The 24,882-nt window shown below is 36.8% G+C and overlaps 1 protein-coding gene across 3 annotated transcripts; it reads left to right on the top strand.

Annotated features, from left to right (window-relative positions):
• Positions 1-289: 289 nt before the first annotated feature.
• On the top strand, positions 290-23,727 carry rab32a (RAB32a, member RAS oncogene family). 3 transcript variants are annotated; one of them, XR_010894959.1, is made up of 5 exons: positions 290-711; positions 17,520-17,797; positions 18,526-18,677; positions 22,115-22,288; positions 22,624-22,760. XR_010894959.1 is itself a non-coding variant. In XM_067384012.1 (3 exons), exons 1-3 carry the CDS (start codon positions 498-500, stop codon positions 22,771-22,773), a joined length of 642 nt encoding a protein of 213 aa, XP_067240113.1. In that variant the 5' UTR covers positions 314-497; the 3' UTR covers positions 22,774-23,727. The 3 variants fall into 3 exon arrangements, 1 of the variants encoding a protein (XP_067240113.1); XR_010894958.1 differs by lacking the exon at positions 22,115-22,288 and having other exon boundaries at positions 22,624-22,756; XM_067384012.1 differs by lacking the exons at positions 18,526-18,677; positions 22,115-22,288 and having other exon boundaries at positions 314-711; positions 22,624-23,727.
• Positions 23,728-24,882: the final 1,155 nt, after the last annotated feature.

Raw genomic sequence — 24,882 nt, 5'->3', positions numbered from 1 at the left:
TTAATATCTCTGAAATGGGATTTTAATGTGTTCTTTATTTAGTAAAGAAACATTTTCTAACCCCACATCACCACAAAAGCTGTTATGCAGTCTAAATGGTACATCAGGTTTTTATTGAATCTTTTATTTCTGTCTGCTTTTGATCACACCAAATATGAGGTTACGAAATCTTTGCACGTTAAAATCCAACCACTTTTACGACTCACCAGACTGCAGCGCATGAGTCTTTGTGTGTGTTGTTCTTTATTTCTTTGACCCCAAAGCCCAAGCGGATGAAAAGCAAAGCAATCCAATCGAGGCGTGATATTTCCGGGTCCTATGACTTATCAGGTGGTTGTCCGGTGGGAGGAGAGGGAGCGTGTGCTTTCTGTTTGAATACTTTCCTTACTATAGTCCCCGAACCCAAAGCACTTCTCCAAACTGTCTGAGGGAGTAGAGGGGAAGTGGTTAGTCAAAGTTGCCAAAACTTTCCTCTCTCATAACTGACATTTGGCAGCATGGCAGGCGGGTCTGTGTCGGAGTGTAAGGAGTACTTGTTTAAAGTTTTGGTGATCGGGGAACTTGGTGTGGGAAAGACGAGCATCATCAAACGATACGTGCATCAACTCTTCTCGCAACACTACAGAGCGACCATAGGCGTGGATTTTGCACTCAAAGTCCTCAACTGGGACAGCAAAACACTAGTGCGGCTACAGCTTTGGGACATCGCAGGTAAGGAGGACGTGTAAATGGAAATGTCTTAAATCAACTTTTTATTTAACAAACCACCATGCCGTTTGGGGTGTTTTGTATAGCCTGTGATCACCCTTATAATATCAAGTTTACGTGTCTCGACATTGAATAAGCCTTCGAGCATACGCACATTGATGTAACGCTGAGCTTGAGACTAGTGATGGAAAGTCTGATTCTATTCTGAGATTCGGTTCTTTTGAACAGTTTCAAAGAATCGTAAGCGTTCACAGATTAAACAGCAAAACGAAAAGTCTGTCATTTATTACCTCATGTCGTTTCAAACTCGTAAGACTTTTGTTCATCTTTGGAACACAAATGAAGATATTTTTGATGAAATCTGAGAGATGTCTGTTCCTCCGTTGACTGCCTTTGCAACGACCACTTTGACGCTTCAAAAAGTTCATAAATAGATCGTAAAACTAATCCATATGAGTTGAGTGGTTTAATCCAAATTCTTCAAAGAGACTCAATTGCTGTTTATGATGATTATGACAGATTTATTTTAGGCTTGTACTCGCATGTAAACATTGATCAGCGAACATAAGCAAGAAAAAACTTGATTTAAAACATACTTGTGAAATTTCAGGCATCCTTATGTTTGTAAGAAACTATAGAAATAATTTGCATATTGACTACAGTACATTAAACTCAACACTTACTGTTGTTTTACATGTCTCGGTTGAATGAGTTTAATTAAAACCTTTCTTTTCTATGCATGTTGAAAACTAAAACTGTCAGTCACTTGTAAACATATTTAGAGGTTGTATTTGTACCAAATTTTTCAGTTCACTCCAAATCCATCAGTTCACTCCAAATGGTTTTTACTACTGGCCCACTTACGAGTCGTATGTTCTTCGTTCAGTATTGTTATGTGAACCGGTTCAGTTGGATCTTTGAAAAGATCCGACTCTGAATGATTCGGACACAGATTGAGACTGATTCCAGATGATATGCTCACGGTTACGCACCCCAACGCAGCTGTTAATGAAAAATGACATGACATTTGGCCATATGACCGCTGAATAAATGCCAAAATTCAGTTTGGAAAGAAGGCGCTAAACTTTCTGAAAGCCCAGGATAACTGCGAGCTCTAGCTTACTGTCACCACGTTGGAGTAGCGAACATAATTACTAGCGCAATGTAGGTCATGTTGTGAGACTAGAGAGAAGGGAGGGGAGCGATATGCTTTATGCCATTGTGCCTGTCTCAAAACCTTCATGGTAAGCTGCCTACCACATGATCTGGACAGGAACGTGGCTAAAAATGTTGAGAAGGAGCCTGACTTTACTAGTCAATCTGTAAGTTATCACATATGCGTTATCTTTGTTGATTCTGTGGCAAAACAGTCCTACAGTTCCAGTGTTGTGTAACTAAAAATGCCTTGCTGAAAAGGGAAGTGAAATCATGTGTCAACCGAAACCTTGACGTGACGTTATGGAATGCAAGAAAGTCATAAAATTTCTTTCTTTCTTTCTTTCTTTCTTTCTTTCTTTCTTTCTTTCTTTCTTTCTTTCTTTCTTTCTTTCTTTCTTTCTTTCTTTCTTTCTTTCTTGTATGAAATTACATATAATGAGGGAGAATTGTGTAACTGTTCTTGCGTTCAGTTGCTTATAAAACCACTTTCGGCAGATTGCCTGGTGCTCCAAAGGGGGAAAAACAACAACACAGCTCTTCTAACACTGCTTATGACCTTTGTATGCACTTTACATACATCTGCAAGTCTGTGATATTCTGTTGTTCTCTGATAATATGTTCCTATACAATTTCCCACCTATATACAATACCATGTAGAGCATTTAACCCTGCAAAGCCTGACATATTAAATAATAGTAAGAAAAATCTTTTTTTTTTTTTTTTTTTTTAAGTTTATTGAAACTTTAGACATAATATAAAAGAAAATCTAAAAAAAGTTTGCATATGTTTTATGTTTTGTATCAGGCTTTTATGTTCTGTATACTGTAGTTTGATATGGTGAGAATATGGAGCTCCACACCTTTTCAAAACTTCACTTTTATTTATAGTGCTTTTATTTATAGTGCAGATATTGTTTTTATATTAACTAAAAAATATAAATAATTTTAAATAATGAGATTTTATACCAGTATAACAGGCCACTTATGAAAAAAAGCATATAAATATCAGTTGTCACTCTATAAATCCCAATAATATGTCTTAGTAAGCTGATATTAAAATGCTTGGTCGATCAAAGCTCTGTTGTTTTAATTTGCTTTAATCCAGTAAATGTTCATCTTGAAATATTAATAATAACAATATAAAAGTACTTTTCAAGGTAGATTTCAAAGTAAAAAGACACATGACCACGACCTGAAGGTGGATATTTTTAGAATTAAACTGAAAGGCCTGATGAACTATCAATCAGAGGGCGGGAGGCATGTTGAAGATTGTGTACAACAGGTTTTTCAGCAAAGTTTAGAGTCCAGCTAATTTAGAGGCCTTTAGAAATCCAGCCTTTATAGGGTTAATTTATATGCTTCAGAATGACTCCGCATTTTCACACCAAAGTGCTCCTGAGACATTTGAGAGCTGGAAGGTGAGCTGTCTGTAATCTATTCACACTTTCTCTCTTCCCATTGCTGCAATGCATGGTGTCATTAGAGGAAGACCCACGCTGCAATCTCTATATTTCCTCAAAGACAGATTATGTCTTTCCACTGCAGTATTCCTCAAGCACAATAGGACCATGGAGGCATGTTTAATTCAATATACTGTACCAACAGTCCACGGCAAACAAATGGACAACTGCAGTTTTCAATTTAATTTCAGTGTCATGTGCGTCAGCGTCCTGTGAAATTGAATCGTGAAGATTTGTAAGGCTGGGATGGTTTATGTGCGTCTGTATAAGTCTACATATGGCAAGACAGGCATAGACATGTTATCACAACTTATCTGTATTGCACCTTAAACTCTGCACTCTGACATGAGAAATGTATTGTTTGAGACTTAAGAAATATATCTCTGATGTGCTGAGGTGCTCTTTGTTTCTTTAATAGGATGTCATGAATGTCAGGCTGACATAACTTATATACTATATTGTTACTGGGACACACAGTGCAGAGCCATCTGACATCTCTTCTTGGTCACACTTGAGGCATTCAGAAGTTTATATATGTGTGTTATGTGTTGAATTGATTGAGTAGTTCAATTTAGTATTATGAAACTGAGCAAAAGTTCCATTTATCTTTAAAGTGTACATATTGAATTGTTCATATTTATCCAAGCTGACTAGATCTCCTTCTTTGTTTCATTTCTTTTCATCTTAGAATCTTACAGGACTCTTAACTATAGCTCATAGGAGTTTTTGCTTAAGGAAGTTAAAAAAAAAATCTTGTGACATTATCTGGACATTCCAGTTGTGTACTAAACATTTGGGCATTTTGAGTACACAAATAGTACAGGCCCTACAGCCTGGGGAAAAAACAAGGTAACAACATAAGTTCTTTAGCAGGAAGAATTCAATTTATGAGATTAGGTATAAAAACATATTTATAGCAAATAAAACATGCATATGTGTATGTTAAAGTATTAAAAAATGTGAAACCATAGAATGGCAAACAAATATACAGTGTCTCCAGCCAAAAAGTTTTATTTTTAGCCTTTAAAAGCTGTCTTAAGGGATTGAGTGGCAGTGTTTCATCAGCTATGAATTGTCCTTCATTTAGATCCCAGTGTTCCTTTAAAACAGATTTTCTGTTCCCATCGTCTCTTCATTGCTTTCTCACTCAGCCTTTTATTCTCTCACCCCAATCATGACTGTCACATTGAGCTGCAAGGACAGCGTCGGTGATGTGTGAATTACACAGGTTGCATTCTTTCAGCCTGTATGTGGGTGCATGTTTGAAAGTGTCTGGAGAACAGCTGGAATAAACTGTACTGTGTGGTCCACAAGCATGTGGGATTCGATTGTTCACTCTGATAGTTCCCGATGCCAGTCCAGACCTGTATCCTCCTGGATAAAGTTGATGAAACTCTGTCCCTTTTACACATTTACTTCTACACTGCTAATTAACCCTGTTAATCATGCGCATAATTGTTAGCTCAGTGGTACTAATCAAGTACGCTGTTTTTCCATACCCACACCGACTAGCGATTACGATAATGACCCTGAATTGGATGACTGTAATCAAGGCCTTCTGCAAATACGTATGTGTCGGACCCTGACTGAAGCCAGGGGCTCACCCGCCTACCTTGGCCCAGAATAGCAGTGCTCCACTGGGGCTGTCTGAAAGGAACATGCTTATTACAGACGTGGAGCTTTAAACAAAAGTCTTAACCTTGTGCCAAGGATTTGGATGACATGGTAGAAAAGCAGTGCCTTTTTTTAAATTCATGACTGATTGACATACTTGCCATCCAAAAAAATCCATCCATCCATCCATCCATCCATCCATCCATCCATCCATCCATCCATCCATCCATCCATCCATCCATCCATCCATCCATCCATCCATCCATCCATCCATCCATCCATCCATCCATCCATCCATCCATCCATCCATCCATCCATCCATCCATCCATCCATCGCCAAAGAGTTACCGACCGACTTACCTATATATTAGCAATAGAGATGGGCCAATCAATATTTGAAGAGGTCAGTAGTAGGGCTGCACGACTAATAAACACACAACTGCCTTATTTCTGCTCAACTGTCATTGAAGTGAGTTTGGAGTAAAAACATGTTATTAAATGTTGTCTTTTGTTGGATGTTAATAAATGCTTCTCATGTCTGGAAAGATGTTTGACTCGTGTTGTTTTTTCATATGTACAGTACAGTCCAAAAGTTTGGAACCACTAAGATTTTTAATGTTTTTAAAATAAGTTTCGTCTGCTCACAAAGGCTACATTTACAGTAAAAAACAGTAATATTGTGAAATATTATTACAATTTAAAATAACTGTGTACTATTTAAATATATTTGACAAAGTAATTTATTCCTGTGATGCAAAGCTGATCAGTGTCACATGATTCTTCAGAAATCATTCTAATATGCTGATTAGCTGCTCAATAAACATTTATGATTATTTTCAATGTTGAAAACAGTTGTGTACTTTTTTTTTCAGGATTCCTTGACGAATAGAAAGTTCAAAAGAACAGCATTTATCTGAAATACAAAGCATCTGTAGCATTATACACTACCATTCAAAAGTTTGGGGTCAGTAAGAATTTTTATTTTTATTTTTTTGAAAAGAAATTAAAGAAATTAATACTTTTATTCAGCAAGGATGCATTAAATCAATCAAAAGTGACAGTAAAGACATTTATAATGTTACAAAAGATTAGATTTCAGATAAACACTGTTCTTTTGAACTTTCTATTCATCAAATAATCCTTAAAAAAAAAAAATATTGTACACAAATATTTTGTACAATTGTACACATTAAATGTTTCTTGAGCAGCAGATCAGCATATTAGAATGATTTCTGAAGGATCATGTGACACTGAAGACTGGAGTAATGATGCTGAAAATTCAGCTTTGCATCACAGGAATAAATTACTTTGTGAAATATATTCAAATAGAAAACAGTTATTTTAAATTGTAATAATATTTCACAATATTACTGTTTTTACTGTATTTTTAATTAAATAAATGTAGCCTTGGTGAGCAGACAAAACTTCTTTTAAAAACATTAAAAATCTTAGTGGCTCCAAACTTTTGGACAGTACTGTACATTATGCAAAACTCGCAGTGCTTTCAGATGGATTAGCATTTAGAGCCATAATTCATTGACAAGCTGCACATAAAAAAAAATAACATTTCAAAAACAAATGCACTAAGAAGTTATTTTTCGTAACATGCGATAGATCGTGTATAACCCTAGTCAAAAGCTAATGATTTAAAATAAATAGGATTAGCAATGAACTGTTTTGACAACACTGAGGCCCCATTTACACTAGTGCGTTTTCGTTTTAAAATGCTTTTAAAAGCATTTTAAAATGTTCGCTCTGCGTATCCTTGACGACTTTGTAAACAATAACATGGAGACTGGACTGTAATTTTTGCTGGCTTTGCTGTAATTTTTAGCAGCCATTGTGCAGTTAAGCTCAGCATTTTTTTAATACTGCCGCTACCTACATGCACAAGAGGCAACTGTTTACACTTGTACACGCATACCCAGTGTCCATGAACAGTCATGTGACATGCGTTTTTGGCCGTGTAGCGTAGAGGGAGTTTGTTTCTGAAACGCTGTGGAAACGCCAGTGTAGACGAGGATCGTTTTCACTTTAAACTGCTGTTTTAAAACAAAAATGCACTAGTGTAAACAGGGCCTGAATGATAGTGAAGGTTTATTTAGTGGAATGTTCTGATTGATGTTTCAATGTTTCATTGCATTCACATATTTGGAACAGAAATCCAATAAATCAATTGATCTTTAAATCTCTAGGAAACAGCTTACAATATACTTATACTTTAAATTACAGTTCACAGTTATTGTGTTTGCTGTCAGTATCAGGTGGTCTTTGGGGGTGTTGATTGCAGATAGCCTTTGCCCCCGTACCGTGAAGCCTCTGTCTCTGGTCATTAGCTGTACTGTTGGTTGGGTATGTAATGACGGCCCAAAGCGTCTGAAGTGTGTTGTTGTTTCACGAAAAAAAAAATAAAAATAACATATGCAGCTGGCTCGTCTGGCTTGGATTGTTGCCATAGCAACACACCCACAAGATTGTTATCTTGATAAAGGCCATGCAGGAGAAACTTCAGGTTTCCATGGCTATGGACAGCGAGTATCCTTGTCTCCCTATGCTACCGCACTCTCTTTTCCTCACTGTCTCAAGCTTTTAAGTGATGTACAATTTAGAATCACCTTAATTCACATTAGCAGTCATATTTAGAAATATGCAGATTTGATTTGATGTCTAACTAAGAAATTAAATAATACTGTACTTTAAATGTATACAGTATTAAGATGTTTATCAATGACTTTTTTTTAAAAATTTACATTAAAAAAGAATTAATGCAGTTACTTTAATACCTCTCTTTTGTGATGGGCATGTTTTTAATTTCTGAATTTCTAAAAGTTAAACCTTGAAAAATATATATTAAAGAACATTATTTTAAAAAAAAATAATAATCAACATTACTTTATGGTTACACCACATGACATTTTCGGAGTGATTGAAGGGTTAGTTCACCCAAAAATGAAAATTCTGTCATTAAAGGTACAATCTGTGATATTTTTTTCAGCTAGAGGTCGCTAGAAGCCTATTCAAAACAAAGGCGTAGTTTGATGACGCCAAGTTTTAGAGCGGAAACTTGGGACATGTGGTCTCCATCTCAACGGACGGTGCAAAAGAATAGGGATTGGAGTCTGGAAGAACTCATGTTCGTGGATGCGATTATTAACGTTACTGTAGTATGAAGCAGAGCAGGACCGAGTGTTGCGGGAGCTGAACGAGGAGCTGGAGCGATTGATCAACACACGCCTCACGAGCAGCGGGACTTTTATTATGACACAGTCGCCGGCGCCGCTTCCGCTTTTCGGGTCATGAGTATACGGGAGCTGTCCTTGTCGACAGAACCAGCGGCAGATGGTAAACAGTAATTATGTTCCATAAATAAGTAACACAATCCACCATAAAACGTGCCAGAAGTAAATAAGGAACTGCTTGGAGCAAGCTAGTGGTTTGCTGGACGCTAGACTCTACTTCCGCATTTGTCCACGGCACTGTTGCCATGTGGTTTCTACGTCAGTAAAGGCGGTAACAAAGGTAACAGACGTCATTGACAGGCGACTGCACTGCCCCGTGTCACTGTTTAGAATGGGAATTTTCTCATGATTTACAAGTAGTTGAAAACATTAGAGATATTGTTAGTAATCAGCTGGACAAAATATATAACACTAGCCTAGTGGTTTTTGGATATTTTACTGCAAAAATTTTACATATTGTACCTTTAATTACTCACCCTCATGTCGTTTCACACCTTCATTCAACTTCGGAACACAAATTAAGATATTTTTGATAAAATCCAATGGCTCCGTCAGGCCTCCTTTGCCAGCAAGATAATTAACACTTTCTGAGGCCCAGAAAGCTACTAAAGACATATTTAAAACAGTTCATGTGACTGCAGTGTTTCAACCTTAATGTTATGAAGCGACGAGAATACTTTTTATGTGTGCCAAAAAACAAAACAAAATAACATTTATTTAGAATCTTTTGTTTCGAATCAGTGGTTCAGAGCTTTTATCAAAATGCCAGAGTCACATGATTTCAGTAAACTAGGCTTTGTTACATCATAAAGTGTTTAGAAATTTCAATGGTACACCACTGGGGGGCGTGACGATCCGAACCACTGAATCGAAACAAAAGATTAGTAAAATTTCGAAGCTTCATGAAGCAGTGTTTTGAAATTGTCCATCACTAGGTATTGTTGAATAAAGTCGTTATTTTGTTTGTTTTTTGGCGCACAGAAAGTATTCTCATCGCTTCATAACATCAAGGTTGAACCACTGTAGCCACATGAACTGTTTTAAACATGTCTTTAACTTTCTGGGTTAATTATCTTGCTGGCATTGGGGGCCTCATTGAGCCATCGAATTTTATCAAAGACATCTTAATTTGTGTTCCGAAGATGAAGGTCTTACGGGTGTGGAATGACATGAGGGTGAGTAATTAATGACAGAATTTTCATTTTTGGGTGAACTAAGCCTTTATATTAATGAAACCTTTCCTTTTTAAAACCATGTGTAGTCAACCATGTAAATTTGGCATATTCCTACTTTAGTGACTCATTAAATTGTAAGCTGTTTGCTAGAAATGTAAAGATCAATTGCCTATAGATTGATTGAATTTATCTTTTTAAATATGTGAATGCAATGACCCCTCATTTAACTGATGAAGTCTATTTCGTAAAGCCAGTACTACTTTTTGTGGTTTTAAAAGGAAGTAGCAGAAACCTCAATCAGAACTAGCCACTGAATAAACCTTCATTATCATTAAGACTCACACAGTGTTGTCAAAACAGTTCATTGCTAATCATATTTATTGCAAATCATTAGCCACTATTGACCTCTCAAAATGTTGATTAGCCCGTCTCTATTGGCGTCATGCAGTCAAAGCTTTTGTTTACCTCGGGTCCCTTTTTACTGTTGAGAAACTGTCAGTTTGTATTGTGCTATATTTACACATGCTACAGGCGGGTCGACGTCCCATCGATTCTTTTGTTAGGGGTAAAGACAAGTCTATTGATAGGTGATAAATGGAGATTGATTCTTGACATTGCTTCTCCAGGGGGGAGAAAAAGGTCTCCCACAGCACAATTATTGACACGTTGTTCCTGACTCTCCATTCCCGGCACAAACAGTTTGGAGTGTTACATTATTGATCAGCAGCACTAGAAAAATAACATTACTGTACCCTGTCTGTCAAAAAGGGCCTTTCATTAAAGAACAAAATTCAGATTTTTAGTGGTTATCCTGCATAAGAAACCCTGGTTTGTTAACCATTGTAATCATCATCATGAATTGTAATGTACTATAGTAAAGGTTTGATCAAATACAGGAAAAGCACAACTAAGTTCTGCCTCCTTGGTTACTGCTGCTTACTCAAAAGTTTAACAGAGAAAAAAAAATGCTTGTAAGTACAACTTTACTTTTAAGTTTTACATGCAAAGAAGGAACTGGATATATAAATCTAAAACAAATACAAAAGTAATTTCAAATTAATGTAATAGTTTCACAGTGAAAGGTGCACTTGTCCATGGCTCCATAAAGGGGTGTGTGAAATTATACTGAAATGAGGAAGCCAAGAAAAACACCCGATCTGAGGACAAATCATCCAATTGGATAAATATAGTATTGGTTTGTCCTCAGATCTGGCCTAGGACTTATTACCCAATCTACAGAAAGTAAAAGCCTTAACAAGCGTAACTTGACAACAAATTGTTTTCATAATCAAAAGAAAAGATTTGCACAAACTAGATGAACTCAGAAAATGTTTTTCTCTGCTTCCTCATTTTAGTGTAATTTCACACACCCCTCAGGGATCCATGGACCAGTGAAATCACCTTTCATTGTGAAACTATTACATCACACTGTGGCTTTTTCTCAGTTAATACAAGAGCTTACTACTCCATTTTGCCTTTTCATGTCTCGCCAAGCCTCCGCTTTCACACTATTCTCCTAGCAATTCTCCTTTTCTTTTTCGATAAGTAGCTGACTCTCTCTGAAGCACTTCAGGTACAGTTCACTTGCTCACTCAAACTTCACTGGTCTTCTATTTTGCTATAATAGCGCCACACACTGAGAACTATTAATTTGGGGAAAATGCCAGTTCACAGCAACATGCACGGCATATTGTGGCGCAAAGTATTGATCAAGAGAATGATTCTGGCCCTTCTCATGCTGTTTCTTGGAACCTAAAGCAGTTCTGAGATTTCTTTCTTGACTTGCTTTGTGACAGCTGGCCCAAATCACCAAATGCATTCATGAGTTCGTTTATGTCTGGTCTCTCTGGATACTCAGTATCTTTAATTCATCAGAGCAGTTTTTTTTTTTTTTAATAAGATTTGGGCTGTGTGCCCAAAATGGACTGGGAGCCAAGAATTAGGTTGTGTCTTCTAATGTGTCAGCCCTCCCGTGTGTTCACCTGAGGTTAAATGGTCTAAATTTAGACCAGCAATCAAGAGCAATTAGCTGCCAAGAGACCTTAGAAGCTTTTGGCGTGTGAAGTGCGTAGTTGAACGAGCGAAGATAATGGAACTGAGACTGTTGGGGGTGAAATACGCTCCATGTTTAAATGCTGATCACTGGAAACCAAATATAGACATCTGAAAGTCTATATGGTACAAACCTACTGTATTGAATGCAACGCTTGGGAGCAGGGACTGTTGAGACAAAAATTTGGCCCTGGAAAAATCCAGTCCATTCGGCCCACACAATCCCCTGTGAACATTCTGAAGGCCTGATGAGGGCCTTTAAATTGAATGAATGAATGAATGAATGAATGGAGAGAATTTAATAGCAGAAAATATTATTGTTGAATAATAAATGCATTTAACATTATTAATGTTGCTTATTTTTGTCACAAAAAAATTTGCACAGTTGAGAGTAAAACATTGGTTTTGAGTTGTGGTAAAGTGAAGAAAACCTGTAAAGTTAACAATGAATTTCCTATATTTAATTCCATCAGACTTGCCAATTTCTTAATTATTGAAATCATTTTCAGTTTATTAGAACTAAACATTGTAATAAATAAACTGTCACTTTGTGCAATAGAGGTATGTATATTTCAGAGACTCATTAACAACACCAGTTCCTTCAGTCAAACGACTGTCATTATAAGGAAGTCAATGAATCACTTGACCGGTTCACTCAAAACACTGATCCTTTCAGGAACAAAACGTTACTGCCATTAGTTGAAATACATGTCATTGACATGTCATGTCATCGTGCTTGAGCTTCTTTTTGGTGTAGCAAAAATAAAAAGTAACTGGTAATACTGTGTTTGTAAATTATAAGTCTGTAAATGTAAGTTACTCAATATTAACTTCTTGCTAACTTGAACATTTCTAAAAAAAAACAACAACAAAAAAGATTCTCAGTCATGCTGTTGTTCTGAATAACCATTACAGGCTGTGATGATAAGCTGTGATATTTGGAAAAACAGTGGGATATTGCCCCCCAAAAGTAGCTAGAAATATAAAGTATAATTTTAAAGTTAATTTTGAACATACTCATTTGTATTTGTAAACAGAAATGTCAGTATCCTTCAGCCTCTTGGCATAGAGGCGAAATATGCAAATCTACTACCTCGCTCATCACAAGCACACAAAGATGCCTCGTTGCATTCCCCAGCTTCCCTCGCACTCTGAAGAAAGAGGGAGAGAGTGAAGAACAAAGCAATGTCAGGCATTACAGATAGGCCCGTGATCACAGTCTTCCTCTGTCTGAACTCTGATCTGAGAGAGTGGTTTGGGCTCTGGCTTAACTGCGGCATAAACTAGACACTAGAGCTTTCTAGACACTTGAAGCTGCTCTGAAGTCTTTTTGTTCCTATGGGAAACAGAACATTGTCACAAGTTACTGATTTGATTCTGAGGGGTCTGCCTGTCTAGGTGGCTTGATGTTGGATATTCACATCTCAGTTGTGAAAAAAAATGAGTTTTTATACTGCTAAAAATATAGGCCTACCTGTTTAGCCTGTGTTAAATTGTCTTAAAATGATTTTGATGTCAATTTAGAAGGATTGGGTTTAAGGATTTAATAATGCAATCAATATGTTTAATAAATTATATATATATATAATATATACACACAAACCCGATTCCAAAAAAGTTGGAAAAAAGACACCGTACAAATTGTGAATAACAAAGGAATGCAATAATTTACAAATATCATAAACTTATATTTTATTCACAATAGAATATAGATAACATATCAAATGTTGAAAGTGAGACATTTTGAAATCTCATGCCAAATATTGGCTCATTTTGGATTTCATGAGAGCTACACATTCCAAAAAAGTTGGGACAGGTAGCAATAAGAGGCCAGAAAAGTTAAATGTACAACGTGGCAATAAAAAGAGCCTCTCAGAGTGGCAGTGTCTCTCAGAAGTCAAGATGGGCAGAGGATCACCAATTCCCCCAATGCTGCGGCAAAAAATAGTGGAGCAATATCAGAAAGTAGTTTCTCAGATAAAAATTGCAAAGAGTTTGAAGTTATCATCATCTACAGTGCATAATATCATCTAAAGATTCAGAGAATCTGGAACAATCTCTGTGCGTAAGGGTCAAGGCCGGAAAACCATACTGGATGCCTGTGATCTTCGAGCCCTTAGACGGCACTGAATCACATACAGGAATGCTACTGTGATAGAAATCACAACATGGGCTCAGGAATACTTCCAGAAAACATTGTCGGTGAACACAATCCACCGTGCCATTCGCCGTTGCTGGCTAAAACTCTATAGGTCAAAAAAGAAGCCATATCTAAACATGATCTAGAAGCGCAGACATCTTCTCTGGGCCAAGGCTCATTTAAAATGGACTGTGGCAAAGTGGAAAACTGTTCTGTGGTCAGACGAATCAAAATTTGAAGTTCTTTTTGGAAAACTTGGATGCCATGTCATCCGGACTAAAGAGGACAAGGACAACCCAAGTTGTTATCAGCGCTCAGTTCAGAAGCCTGCATCTCTGATGGTATGGGGTTGCATGAGTGCGTGTGGCATGGGCAGCTTACACATATGGAAAGGCACCATCAATGCTGAAAGGTATATCCAAGTTCTAGAACAACATATGCTCCCATCCAGACGTCGTCTCTTTCAGGGAAAACCTTGCATTTTCCAACATGACAATGCCAGACCACATACTGCATCAATTTCAACATCATGGCTGCGTAGAAGAAGGATCCGGGTACTGAAATGGCCAGCCTGCAGTCCAGATCTTTCACCCATAGAAAACATTTGGCGCATCATAAAGAGGAAGATGCAACAAAGACAGCTGAGCAACTAGAAGCCTGTACAGGGGTGCCGTTGGCACGGGGGACAGGGGGGTCAGGACCCCCGCAGACTTTTAAAAGATAGAAGTCGCCCCCCGCACTTTTGATAAGGGCTTCTTCAATTAGTCACACTATATCATCTTTTAGCTTAGAATATTTTCTTTCAAATGAGACCATTTTCACGTTTCTGTGAGCTTTCGTTCGTAAATAATCAGCTGTTTTGTCACGGATGTGAACAGGAAATGCGCTCTCGAACGGAGAAACACGCGATCTCCAAACCATTGATCAAAGTGTGCTAACGTTTTAGGACAGGTCGATGTTATATAAATCATGCCCAAACGTTAGCGTTTGTCAATCAAGCCAAACCGTCCATTCAGAAACCGAAAAATTTGACACTTTAAGGTAAGGAGGCTGATCTCTGAGGTTGACGCAAGCTAGCTTGACTGAAGTCTTCGTGAGGATTTATAGTTTATGGACTGTTTTGATTTCGGTAATTACATCTTGAAAGGCAAAAGCATTGATGGCATCTATAAAAGAGATATCTGAAATAGAAACGAAAGTGATATTGCCTCATCCAGTGGAGGACGCACGAGAGGAGATCTGTGCGTTGAATTGGTATGCGTATACTGTAATACTTAATTTACAATGCTTATCATTGGCGTGCACTTGGATTGTGAAAGTGAAAGTGCCTTTTGCGGTCGCATCCCGGTCCTCCCGTGTTCCCGATGTGAACTTGAGCTCCAGTCCATTACAATTTAGAGCGCGGAAAGATGCGTTCGGCGCATGCATGTGCACCGGCCGTTGTCATAACAACATCAACTTATTTTTCCCTTAAAATGATAAATTTTCTGAGTTTAAACACTTGATATGTCAAAATGCAGATGGGTTGTTTTGATGAATTAATAATAACTAAAAAAAAACAAAAAAAAAAAACAGGTAATTTTATAAAATTAAAGTTCATTGAAAGTATTTTTTATAGCCTATATATTTAAAGTTTGTTTTTTAGCAAAAGCAGAGAACTGTTTCAGAGTTAAACAAAACTAAGTAATTGCTTTGTAATTACATTTAAAACACGTGCACGCACACACACACAAACGCAAAAAGGACAAACAAGGTTTCAGAATGTAATGACGTGTGTGGAGTTGCAGGAGTCAAAATTATAAATCCTCTATTATTTTAGTCAGCCTCAGCTAGCGTGTCTTTTCGAAGTGACTAGCCTTGACACCTGACCTCTAAACTGTGCACTGATTCGCTAAATAGTACTTTTCGGGTTGTGTACACAAACAACAAGGGTGCTTGTCTGTTTCTGCTCACCAAACGCAAAACTTCCATGAGGAAAAAACGTTCCAAGCAATTGTATAGCGCTGCAGACTTTAGTTACCAAGATGAGCCTGTGTTATCTGTCTTTAGTGGTTGTTATCTGGGAATACATTCACATATAAAACACATTTTATATTTATATATATATATATATATATATATATATATATATATATATATATATAAGAATCACGAACGTATATAAGCGGCAAGTATTTTACTCTAATTACAAGTACATGATTTTTGGAATCTGATTACGTAATCCAGATTGCATGTAATCCGTTACTACCCAGCTCTCTCTCTCTCTCTCTCTCTCTCTCTCTCTCTCTCTCATTCATATATATATATATATATATATATATATATATATATATATATATATATATATATATATATATATGAATATTTCTTCAAGTTTTCCTGGCGGTGAGGGGAAAATGAATGAATATACATAAAATATAAATATAATAATAATAATAATAATAATAATAATAATAATAATAAATGAAATATGGATGAAATATTTGATGTAGCAGTGATATTGTTGTGAATTTCATTTTTTCAATATTTGTTTTTGTAATGTTGCTGTTTTCTAAATTTACTTTAAAATTAAATTTTCATTTTAAGTAAATAAGTTTTAAAATCATAAGATGTGATTTTGTTTTATTCAGTGTTACTATCAGCAAACACTAACAGGTACATTAATGTTAGTATTTTGAAGTATTAACTGGCCATTCATTGCACTTTAAAAAGAATCTGTTGAGGCTCTTGTTGGTGAATAGAATATATTTTTGGGAAATATTTTTTCTTTGTATCTGTCAAAATAGTACAAGATTAGCCTACAATATATGTGACATCAAATAAGGGTTAGCACTAAAGTAATCTAAATGTAATGCAAAAGTAGTCAGATTACATTACCAAAAAAGTGTCATCTAAGAGATTATATTACTGATTAAAATTTTTTTCATGTCATTTGTAATCAGTAACTGATTACAATTCATAAGTAATCTACCCAGCTCTGTATAATATATATAAATAAATAAATATATATATATATATATAATTTATTTCCTTTTTTCTCCATTCTTAATTTTCAGTTTGATCTCTTCTGTAACAGTAGTATTTTGTACATTCAAAATGTACACTTGAATAGCTTAGTGTATTCTCTTGGTTTTTACATATCAAGGCAGTAAATGGAATGACAAAGTGAGTGTGGTGAATTTAGGTGAGAGGGATATGAGAGGGGTGTGTGTGCACTGAGTCAGTTCTTTGATGTGTTATTAGCAACTACCGCTGGGCGAATCTTGTGCTCCACTCTTCTTTTTTTCTGTCCATCTAGCTTTCGAAGACTTTGCGCTGTGCCGAGCTTTATCCCTCCCCAGGCAAGATGAACTATGAGACAGAGCAGCACATGTGAGAATGATTGTGTCCAGACTTACTCAGAATTTATGTTCTCTGGGCTGGAACACTATTGAGTGCAGCATTGCAGTGCTTTATATATAATTATATATAATATGTATAGAACGTGGTAGGAAATTAAAATGAATTTAAATTGGTTGAATTAAAACTTAGCAAATATTGATAATATCATTTATATCATGTAATAATTTTATTTTTGAGAACCCCTCTCCCCCACACACATGAAGGTATTCAATATTCAATCGATATTCAGACAAAAATGATAAGATGTCAATATTGTTTTCTTTATTTCCATATTATTGAACATAAGCCAGTCACTGGCTTACAGCAATCCATTTTGCAATCATTTGTTTATTAATCATATTTTTAAATTATATATTATTTAATTTTCATTAATTTGATAAATAATTAGCGAAAAAAAATCTTCCCTTATTTAATTATTTTTTTTATTTTAAAATGAATTGCTTTTTTTTTTATAACAGTACATTTACAGCCCTTGTAATTTGGTTTAATAGCTGTGATTGCATAATTTTTTATATATGTATTTATTTTTACCTCTGTGTGACTCCAAATAATTTTGCTTTTATCCTGTTTAGGTCAAGAGCGGTTTGGGAACATGACCAGAGTTTATTATAAGGAGGCAGTGGGTGCGTTTGTTGTTTTTGACATTACTCGAGGCTCTACATTCGAAGCTGTTTCAAAATGGAAGCACGATTTGGACAGCAAGGTGAAACTGGCCAATGGCAATCCCATCCCTTCGGTCCTTCTGGCCAATAAATGTGACCAGAAGAAAGATGGATCCAACAATTCCTCACTTATGGACAACTTCTGCAAGGAGGCTGGGTTTTTGGGATGGTTTGAAACATCAGCTAAGGTAATATAAACTCATTCTGTGTTCACTTAGCCACTTAAATGTTTGTTTGTATTTGGTCAAAATGAAGGAGAACTTGTCACAAAACATTTTTGCTAAGAATAGAAGCTTCTTACTACACCTTTCCTCTCTAATCTGCTCAGACGACCATGAAAGCTGCCATATTAGATCAAGTATTTAAGATGGCTGACATTCTCCATGGTATTAGGGCCAAAACAGCACCACTGCAGCAGTCTTAAGAACATTAGCCACTCCTCATGCTTGAATCACCAGACATATGTCAAATGTGCAGCTCATCACGTGAAGCAGCAGTATGTATGGGATTTTTAAGGAAGACATTTTTTCTCAGCTTACCAAGTACTGAAACTTTGCCCACTGATTTAAAATGGTGATAGAGGAACAGTGTTTGGTACATTGGACATAACTTTGTCCAAATTTAATTGATATTGATACATTTACAAATTGACTGATATTGTCTTTTATGACCATTGCAATATTGATTTTCGTTATATATTGATTTTCATTGTTTTAATCAATTTATTCAGTTTTTTTAGTCTTTAAATTCACATTATTGTTCAAAAGTTTGGACTCATTAAAGGTGCCCTTGATTCAAAAATTGAATTTACCTTGGCATAGTTAAATAACAAGAGTTCAGTACATGGAAAAGACATACAGTGAGTCTCTAACTCCATTGTTTCCTCCTCCTTATATAAATCTCATTTGTTTAAAAGACCTCTGAAGAACAGGCGAATCTCAACATAACACCAACTGTTACGTAACAGTCGGTGTGTACGTCCCCAATATTTGCATATGCCAGCCCATGTTCCCAACATTATGAAAGGGATTACACGTCTGGATCTGCACAGCTGAATCATCAGACTAGGTAAGCAAGCAAGAACAATAGCGAAAAATGGCAGATGGAGCAATAATAACTGACATGATCCATGATATCATGATATTTTTAGTCATATTTGTAAATTGTCTTTCTAAATGTTTCGTTAGCATGTTGCTAATGTACTGTTAAATGTGGTTAAAGTTACCATCGTTTCTTACTGTATTCACAGAGACAAGAGCCGTCGTTATTTTCCTTTTTAAACACTTGCAGTCTGTATAATTCATAAATACAACTTCATTCTTTATAAATCTCTCCAACAGTGTAGCATTAGCCATTAGCCACGGAGCACAGCCTCAAACTCATTCAGAATCAAATGTAAACATTCAAATAAACACTGTACTTACCCGATTAGACATGCTGCATGACGAACACTTTGTAAAGATCCATTTTGAGGGTTATATTAGCTGTTTGAACTTTTTTTATGTTGTTTAAGGCAAGCGCGAGCTCTTGGGGCGTGGAGCACCAGATTTAAAGGGGCTGCGTACCCTGAATCGGCTCATTTATAATGATGCCCCAAAATAGGGAGTTAAAAAAATGAATTAAAAAAAATCTGCGGGGTATTTTGAGCTGAAACTTCAGACACATTCAGGGGACACCTTAGACTTATATTACATCTTTTAAAAAAAAGTTCTAGGGCACCTTTAAAGTCACAATGAAATCAAAATAGACAATTCTCTTACTTCTGTTTATTATAAATGATTTATCATATCATTATTGTAATCTTTAATCAAAATAACATCTGTCTATGCTCTGTTTCAACACAAATTTTAAGAAGCACAATCATTTTCAAGTGTAATAATAATAAGAAGGAATGTTTCTTGAGCACTAAATTAGCATATTTGGATGATTTCTGAAGACTGGAGAAATAGCAGCTGAAAATTTTGCCATCACAAAAAAATGTATTATATTTTATTAATTTATGTACAGTACTGTGCAAAAGTCTTAGGCACGTCAGTATTTCCAATCACATTACTTTCCTGTGTTGCACGAACGCAGTTGGCTGCGACTGCTCTAGGGTATTTGCATAGGGCGATCTGATTGGATGACGCCTGCGTTGGCGCTTAAAGTTGAGAAATCTTCAACTTCTGCCGCTTGAGGGTGCGTTCACACGTGTCATGTTTGGTTCGATTAAAACGAACCCTGGTGCGATTGCTCGGATAGTGCGGTTCATTTGAACATATGTGAACGCTGCCATCCGAACCCTGGTGTGCACCAAACAAGCGAAGCGGACCGAGACCGCTGAAAAGATGGGTCTCGGTCCGCTTCCAAACGAACTCTGGTGTGGTTCGAATGATATATGAACGCAACACATGAAACCGAACCAAAAACAGGAAGACAAGACTCTAAAATGGACAGAATCCTCACGCATGTCGGTTTTTCTCGTCATAGACGCGAGTTTGCCCATCACAGGCATCAGACGCGCGTCTCCACGCAGCAGATCGTTTGTGTGTGACGGAGGGATTCTCCCCGCTTCTATGACTACTTTACACATTTTATAACCTCTACACGAGTTTCCGGCTGGCCAAAATACGATCACATGCAGGCTACGCACACACAACGAGCGCATTTACCTCAGAAAACAGCACTGTTTTGGATGTTCGGTAAGTTCCGTCTCAAAATAGGCAATAGGCTACGTCATAAAATCCGACCAGTCACGTTGTGAATGTATCCCTATGCCTTAAGGTTCAGTATATTATAAATTGCCAATGTGAACGCTAACCGGACCAGGACTAAATGTTTTTTTTTCTTCTTTGGTCCGGACCAAATGAACCAAACGAACCGAACTACAAGTGTGAACGCATCCTAAGATGCTTGAAGAAACCTGCCTGCAATGATACAGTACTGTGAAGAGTTTTAGGCACTTGTGTAATTAAAAATGCTGTAAAGTGAGGATGTTTTTAAAAAATACTGTTATAAATAGATTTTATTTATCAATTAACTTATATTAACTAAATCAAAACAATATATTTTGTGTGGCCACCCTTTGCATTTAAAACAGCTCTTGTCCAGGTACACTTGGGAATAATTTTTCAGGTAGCTTTGGAGGCAGGTTTCTTAAAATCTCTTGGAGACACGGCCACAATTCTTCTGGATTTGCTTTGTCTCAGTTTCATCTGTTTTTTCATGTAATCACTGACGGATTTGATGATGGTGAGCTCTGATCTCCTTGTGGAGCACCGGCTGTTATCAGTCTTATTGTGTATTTAAAAATCTCTCTGGATTATTACAATTAATGGCAAAATGAATGTTTGGAAATGTGAGCGGATATTTCCTATTGACACACTACAGCAAAAGATATAAATAACTGGCTTAAAACCTTTTTTGGGAGCTGAAAATACTGACGTACCTAAGACTTTTGCACAGTACTATATGTTACTACTGCTATTTATGCCACTGTGCTTGTATCATGGAAGTCTTCTAGATAAAGGATGTTTTCTTAGTGCCCGCAGTATGCTGACTCTCAGATGGCTTTTATTACAAATGGATGTCATTCCTGAACAACATTCATAGTCACATATTGTACACTATCAGCTGAATCTTGAAAACACTGCACGAGCAAAGGGAACAAAATATGTGTGTTTATAGTCTTACATCAGCAGTTTCTTTGATGTATTTTGCAAATTAATCTTCTTTATTTCCTGCGCACACATTTGAGGGATGCTGGGTGGATCCGGGTAAATTAAGTTGGCTAAGAGAAATAGTCTGGGGGGAGAGAAGGAAGACAAACAGAGAGGAGGAGGAGAAGAAAATGCCTGTTTGTTAATCTTGGGTAATACAGTGTCTTGAAGAGTGTGTGATTGTGTAGGTATTTAACACCCTGTTAAATTGTACCCCTTGAAATGCATTTTTAAGTCACATGATTTGGCCTTAAATATCTTGACTGTGTCTTGCTATTTAAAAAGTGTTTGTTCAGTTTCTGTCTGTAGCGTTGTCTGGTCTTAACTGTTTAACAGAAGGTGTCTCATCAGTCAGTCTGCATAAGCACATGTTTCTGAAATAGATCTCTCCATTAGGGACTCAAGCACACAGATGTCTGGCAGGGAGCTCTGGCACCTGTCGTGTGTATATGTATGTGTGTGTGTGTGTGTGTGTGTGTGTGTGTGTGTGTGTGTGCACGTGCATGTGTGGTGAATGTGTCTTCTCTCATCTATCAGGACCTCCTTGTGTTCAATCAAGCCTCTGTGCTGACTGGTCCATAGAGATTGTTTCCATCTCCGTCTTTTTTCTATTGCTCCTCTCCCAGGGGGCCACATGTGTATTTTGTTTTTACGCCTTGCCTCCCTTTTTTGTACAAATGACAATTATGAATGGAAATGGCATGCCCGTGCCACCTTTATTTTGCTCGGTACTCTGGGTGAATGACAAATACGCATTGGTTGGCTTTTGTTTAACCTTTCTGTTTTCTGCCCTTTCCCTCAAATCAGTCTCACATTTTCTAGCTTTGACGCCACAGACTACTTAGGGATAGAGGGATGTAAATGGAAAGAGTGAAGTGTCTCGAAAGAGTGATGAGAAGTTGTGTAGGCGGGTACCATCAATCCAGCTTCATGCTGAAGTACCTCTTGAAGCTTCACCACGCACTCAGCTTTACTTAACAAGTTATGTCTATTGACCGTTCTGTAAATGATCTAAATACTCTGGAAAGTCAGAATATGAATCCAGAATTTAATATCATTCTAAACCTGTATGACTTTCTTTCTTCTGCAGAACACAAAATAATATACTTTCGAAGAATGTCTCAATGTTGTTTCTGTCGATACAATGAAAGTCACTGAGGTCTGTTGGTGTTTGGACCCAATTGACTTTCACTGTATTCAAAAACAGTTCAAGAACAAGATCTTATTTTGTGTTCTGCAGAAGAAAGTAAGTCATACAGGTTTGAAATGCTTTCTGGGTGAACTATCCCTTTAACATTTGACTTTGTGCACTGCAGGAGAACATCAATGTTGATGAGGCTGCCCGGTTCTTGGTGGAGAACATCCTTCTCAATGATAAAGGTCTTCCGTATGAAGAAAACAACGGTGACAAGATTAAACTGGACCAACAAACAGTGCCTGCTGAGAGCAAGTCAGGTTGCTGCTAGTTTGGATGCTCTTGTGTGTCCCATCATCTGCCGTGGATAGGAGGCAGGAGGCTCAACAAATCCCCCAAACCCTATCCCATCTCAGCCCTGCCACGGATCACATACACAATCAGGGGTCGACGCATGTCAGTTTGTGCTCTAAAAGGGGAGAAGACATCACCAAAGGACAGATGATCTGATCAGATGAAAACATCTTTCTGATGCTTTTAATGACCAGTTTTTCTCTCTTAATCTTGCTCTGTGCCATGTTTGTCCTTTTTTATAGTGTCAAGCAAGTTACTTCAATGTGTGCATGTTGTAATGTTGCTTAAAACGAATTAAACTAAATGGGTGTCATAGGACCTGGCGAATACCAGTAAAAGTTCTTAGCCAAAATTAAATTAAACTAGTGCCTTTGTCACAGAGGGTGAGTCGTTTTAATGTACTCTGGACCATTTGCATCTGCTGCTGGGAATTGCCACCCTAAATTTTGCAGGAAAAAAGTTCTCAAGATGTCACTTTATGACAAAATTATACATATTCCCAGGGCATTTAGTCTGTTGTGAAGACCTAACCATCATCAATCTTGAAGTTCTACCATGAAATCATTTTATCAAGATGAAAGAAAATGAATAGTCCCTCTAATGGGCCATGTTCAAGAATCATAAGCCTATATATGGATGTACATTTGTGGTTCAGAGAGTAAGATCATGTTGGGTTTCCTCAGGCTTCAAATATGTTTATTAATTGTTTTTTTTTAATTGGTACCAAATGAGGGATCTGAGCACTTGCTATGTCCATGGTTTTGTTCTACAATGAACTGAAGGCAAATATAAATTTTTAATATGCTGGACCAATTTTGTCAAGTTTGCAAACAAACATTTGCTGAAGTAACAATGACAAAATAAAACTTTTTAAAATGTTCATGTGATTTTCTTTGTATGCTCAATAAATATTTGAGAGAATGTGCCTCAAATTCAAAATTCTAACAAAAGTGTCATAAGATAACTTAAACATTTTTTATATTATCATATTAAGGTGGAGATGAGCTTTGTGGCGTGTCATCGATTTCACAAATTTCAGACAATTATCCAATTACAGCTAAGGGGTTAGTTCACCCAAAAATGAAAATAATGTAATTTATTACTAACCCTCATGTCGTTCTACAACCGTAAGATCTTGATTCATCTTCCGAACACAAATTAAAATATTGTTGATGATGAAATACGATGGCTCAGTGAGGTCTCTATTGAGAGCAAAGCATTAAAAACATATTTAAATCAGTTCATGTGAGTTAAGTGGTTCTATCTTAATATTATAAAGCGTCAAGAATACTTTTTGTGCGCCAAAAAAACAAAATAAAGACTTTTCAACAATATCTATGGGCCGATTTCAAAACAATGCTTCGGAGCTTTACGAATCGAATCAGTGAATCGGAGCGCCAAAGTCACGTGATTTCAGCAGTTTAGCCATGAGTTTAGCCGTTTGATAGGAGATCCGAGTCACTAATTCGAAACAAAAGATTCATAAAGCTCAGAAGCTTCATGAAGCAGTGTTTTGTTGAAAAGTTATTTTGTTGTTTTGGCGGACAAAAAGTATTCTTGTCGCTTTATAATATTAAGGTAGAACCACTGAACTCACATGAACGGTTTCAAATAATGTTTTTAGTACTTTATGGACCTTGAGCTTGAAAGGCTTTGCGCTCAATGCAAGCCTCACTGAGCCATCAGATTTCATCAACAATATCTTAATTTGTGTTCCGAAGATGAACGAAGGTCTTACGGGTGTAGAACGACATGAGTAATGAATGACATTATTTTAATTTTTGGGCTAACCCTTTATGAGGCTGTGGACTGTATGATTCCTGAACAAATTATTCTTTTGAGTCGGATTTGTTTTGAACGCTTTGAACCGAGAACCGTTTCATTCGAACGTCAGTCGAGAAATAAACATTTGGATTCAAACAAGGCTTTAAATTGATATTTTTAAATCAAAGAAACAAAATGAATGGTGACTTTTTAAAAATAATAAAATATGTCAGGTGTCGCGTGGTGACATATTTTTGGAATCGGTCCTTTGTTCGAAAGAAAAGAGAAGCCAGCATGTCCTTCCATCACTAAAGTAGATAGA

This window comes from Chanodichthys erythropterus, chromosome 4, assembly GCF_024489055.1.
Source record: "Chanodichthys erythropterus isolate Z2021 chromosome 4, ASM2448905v1, whole genome shotgun sequence".
Taxonomy (NCBI): domain Eukaryota; kingdom Metazoa; phylum Chordata; class Actinopteri; order Cypriniformes; family Xenocyprididae; genus Chanodichthys; species Chanodichthys erythropterus.
This window is presented reverse-complemented; position numbering and strand designations above follow the sequence as displayed.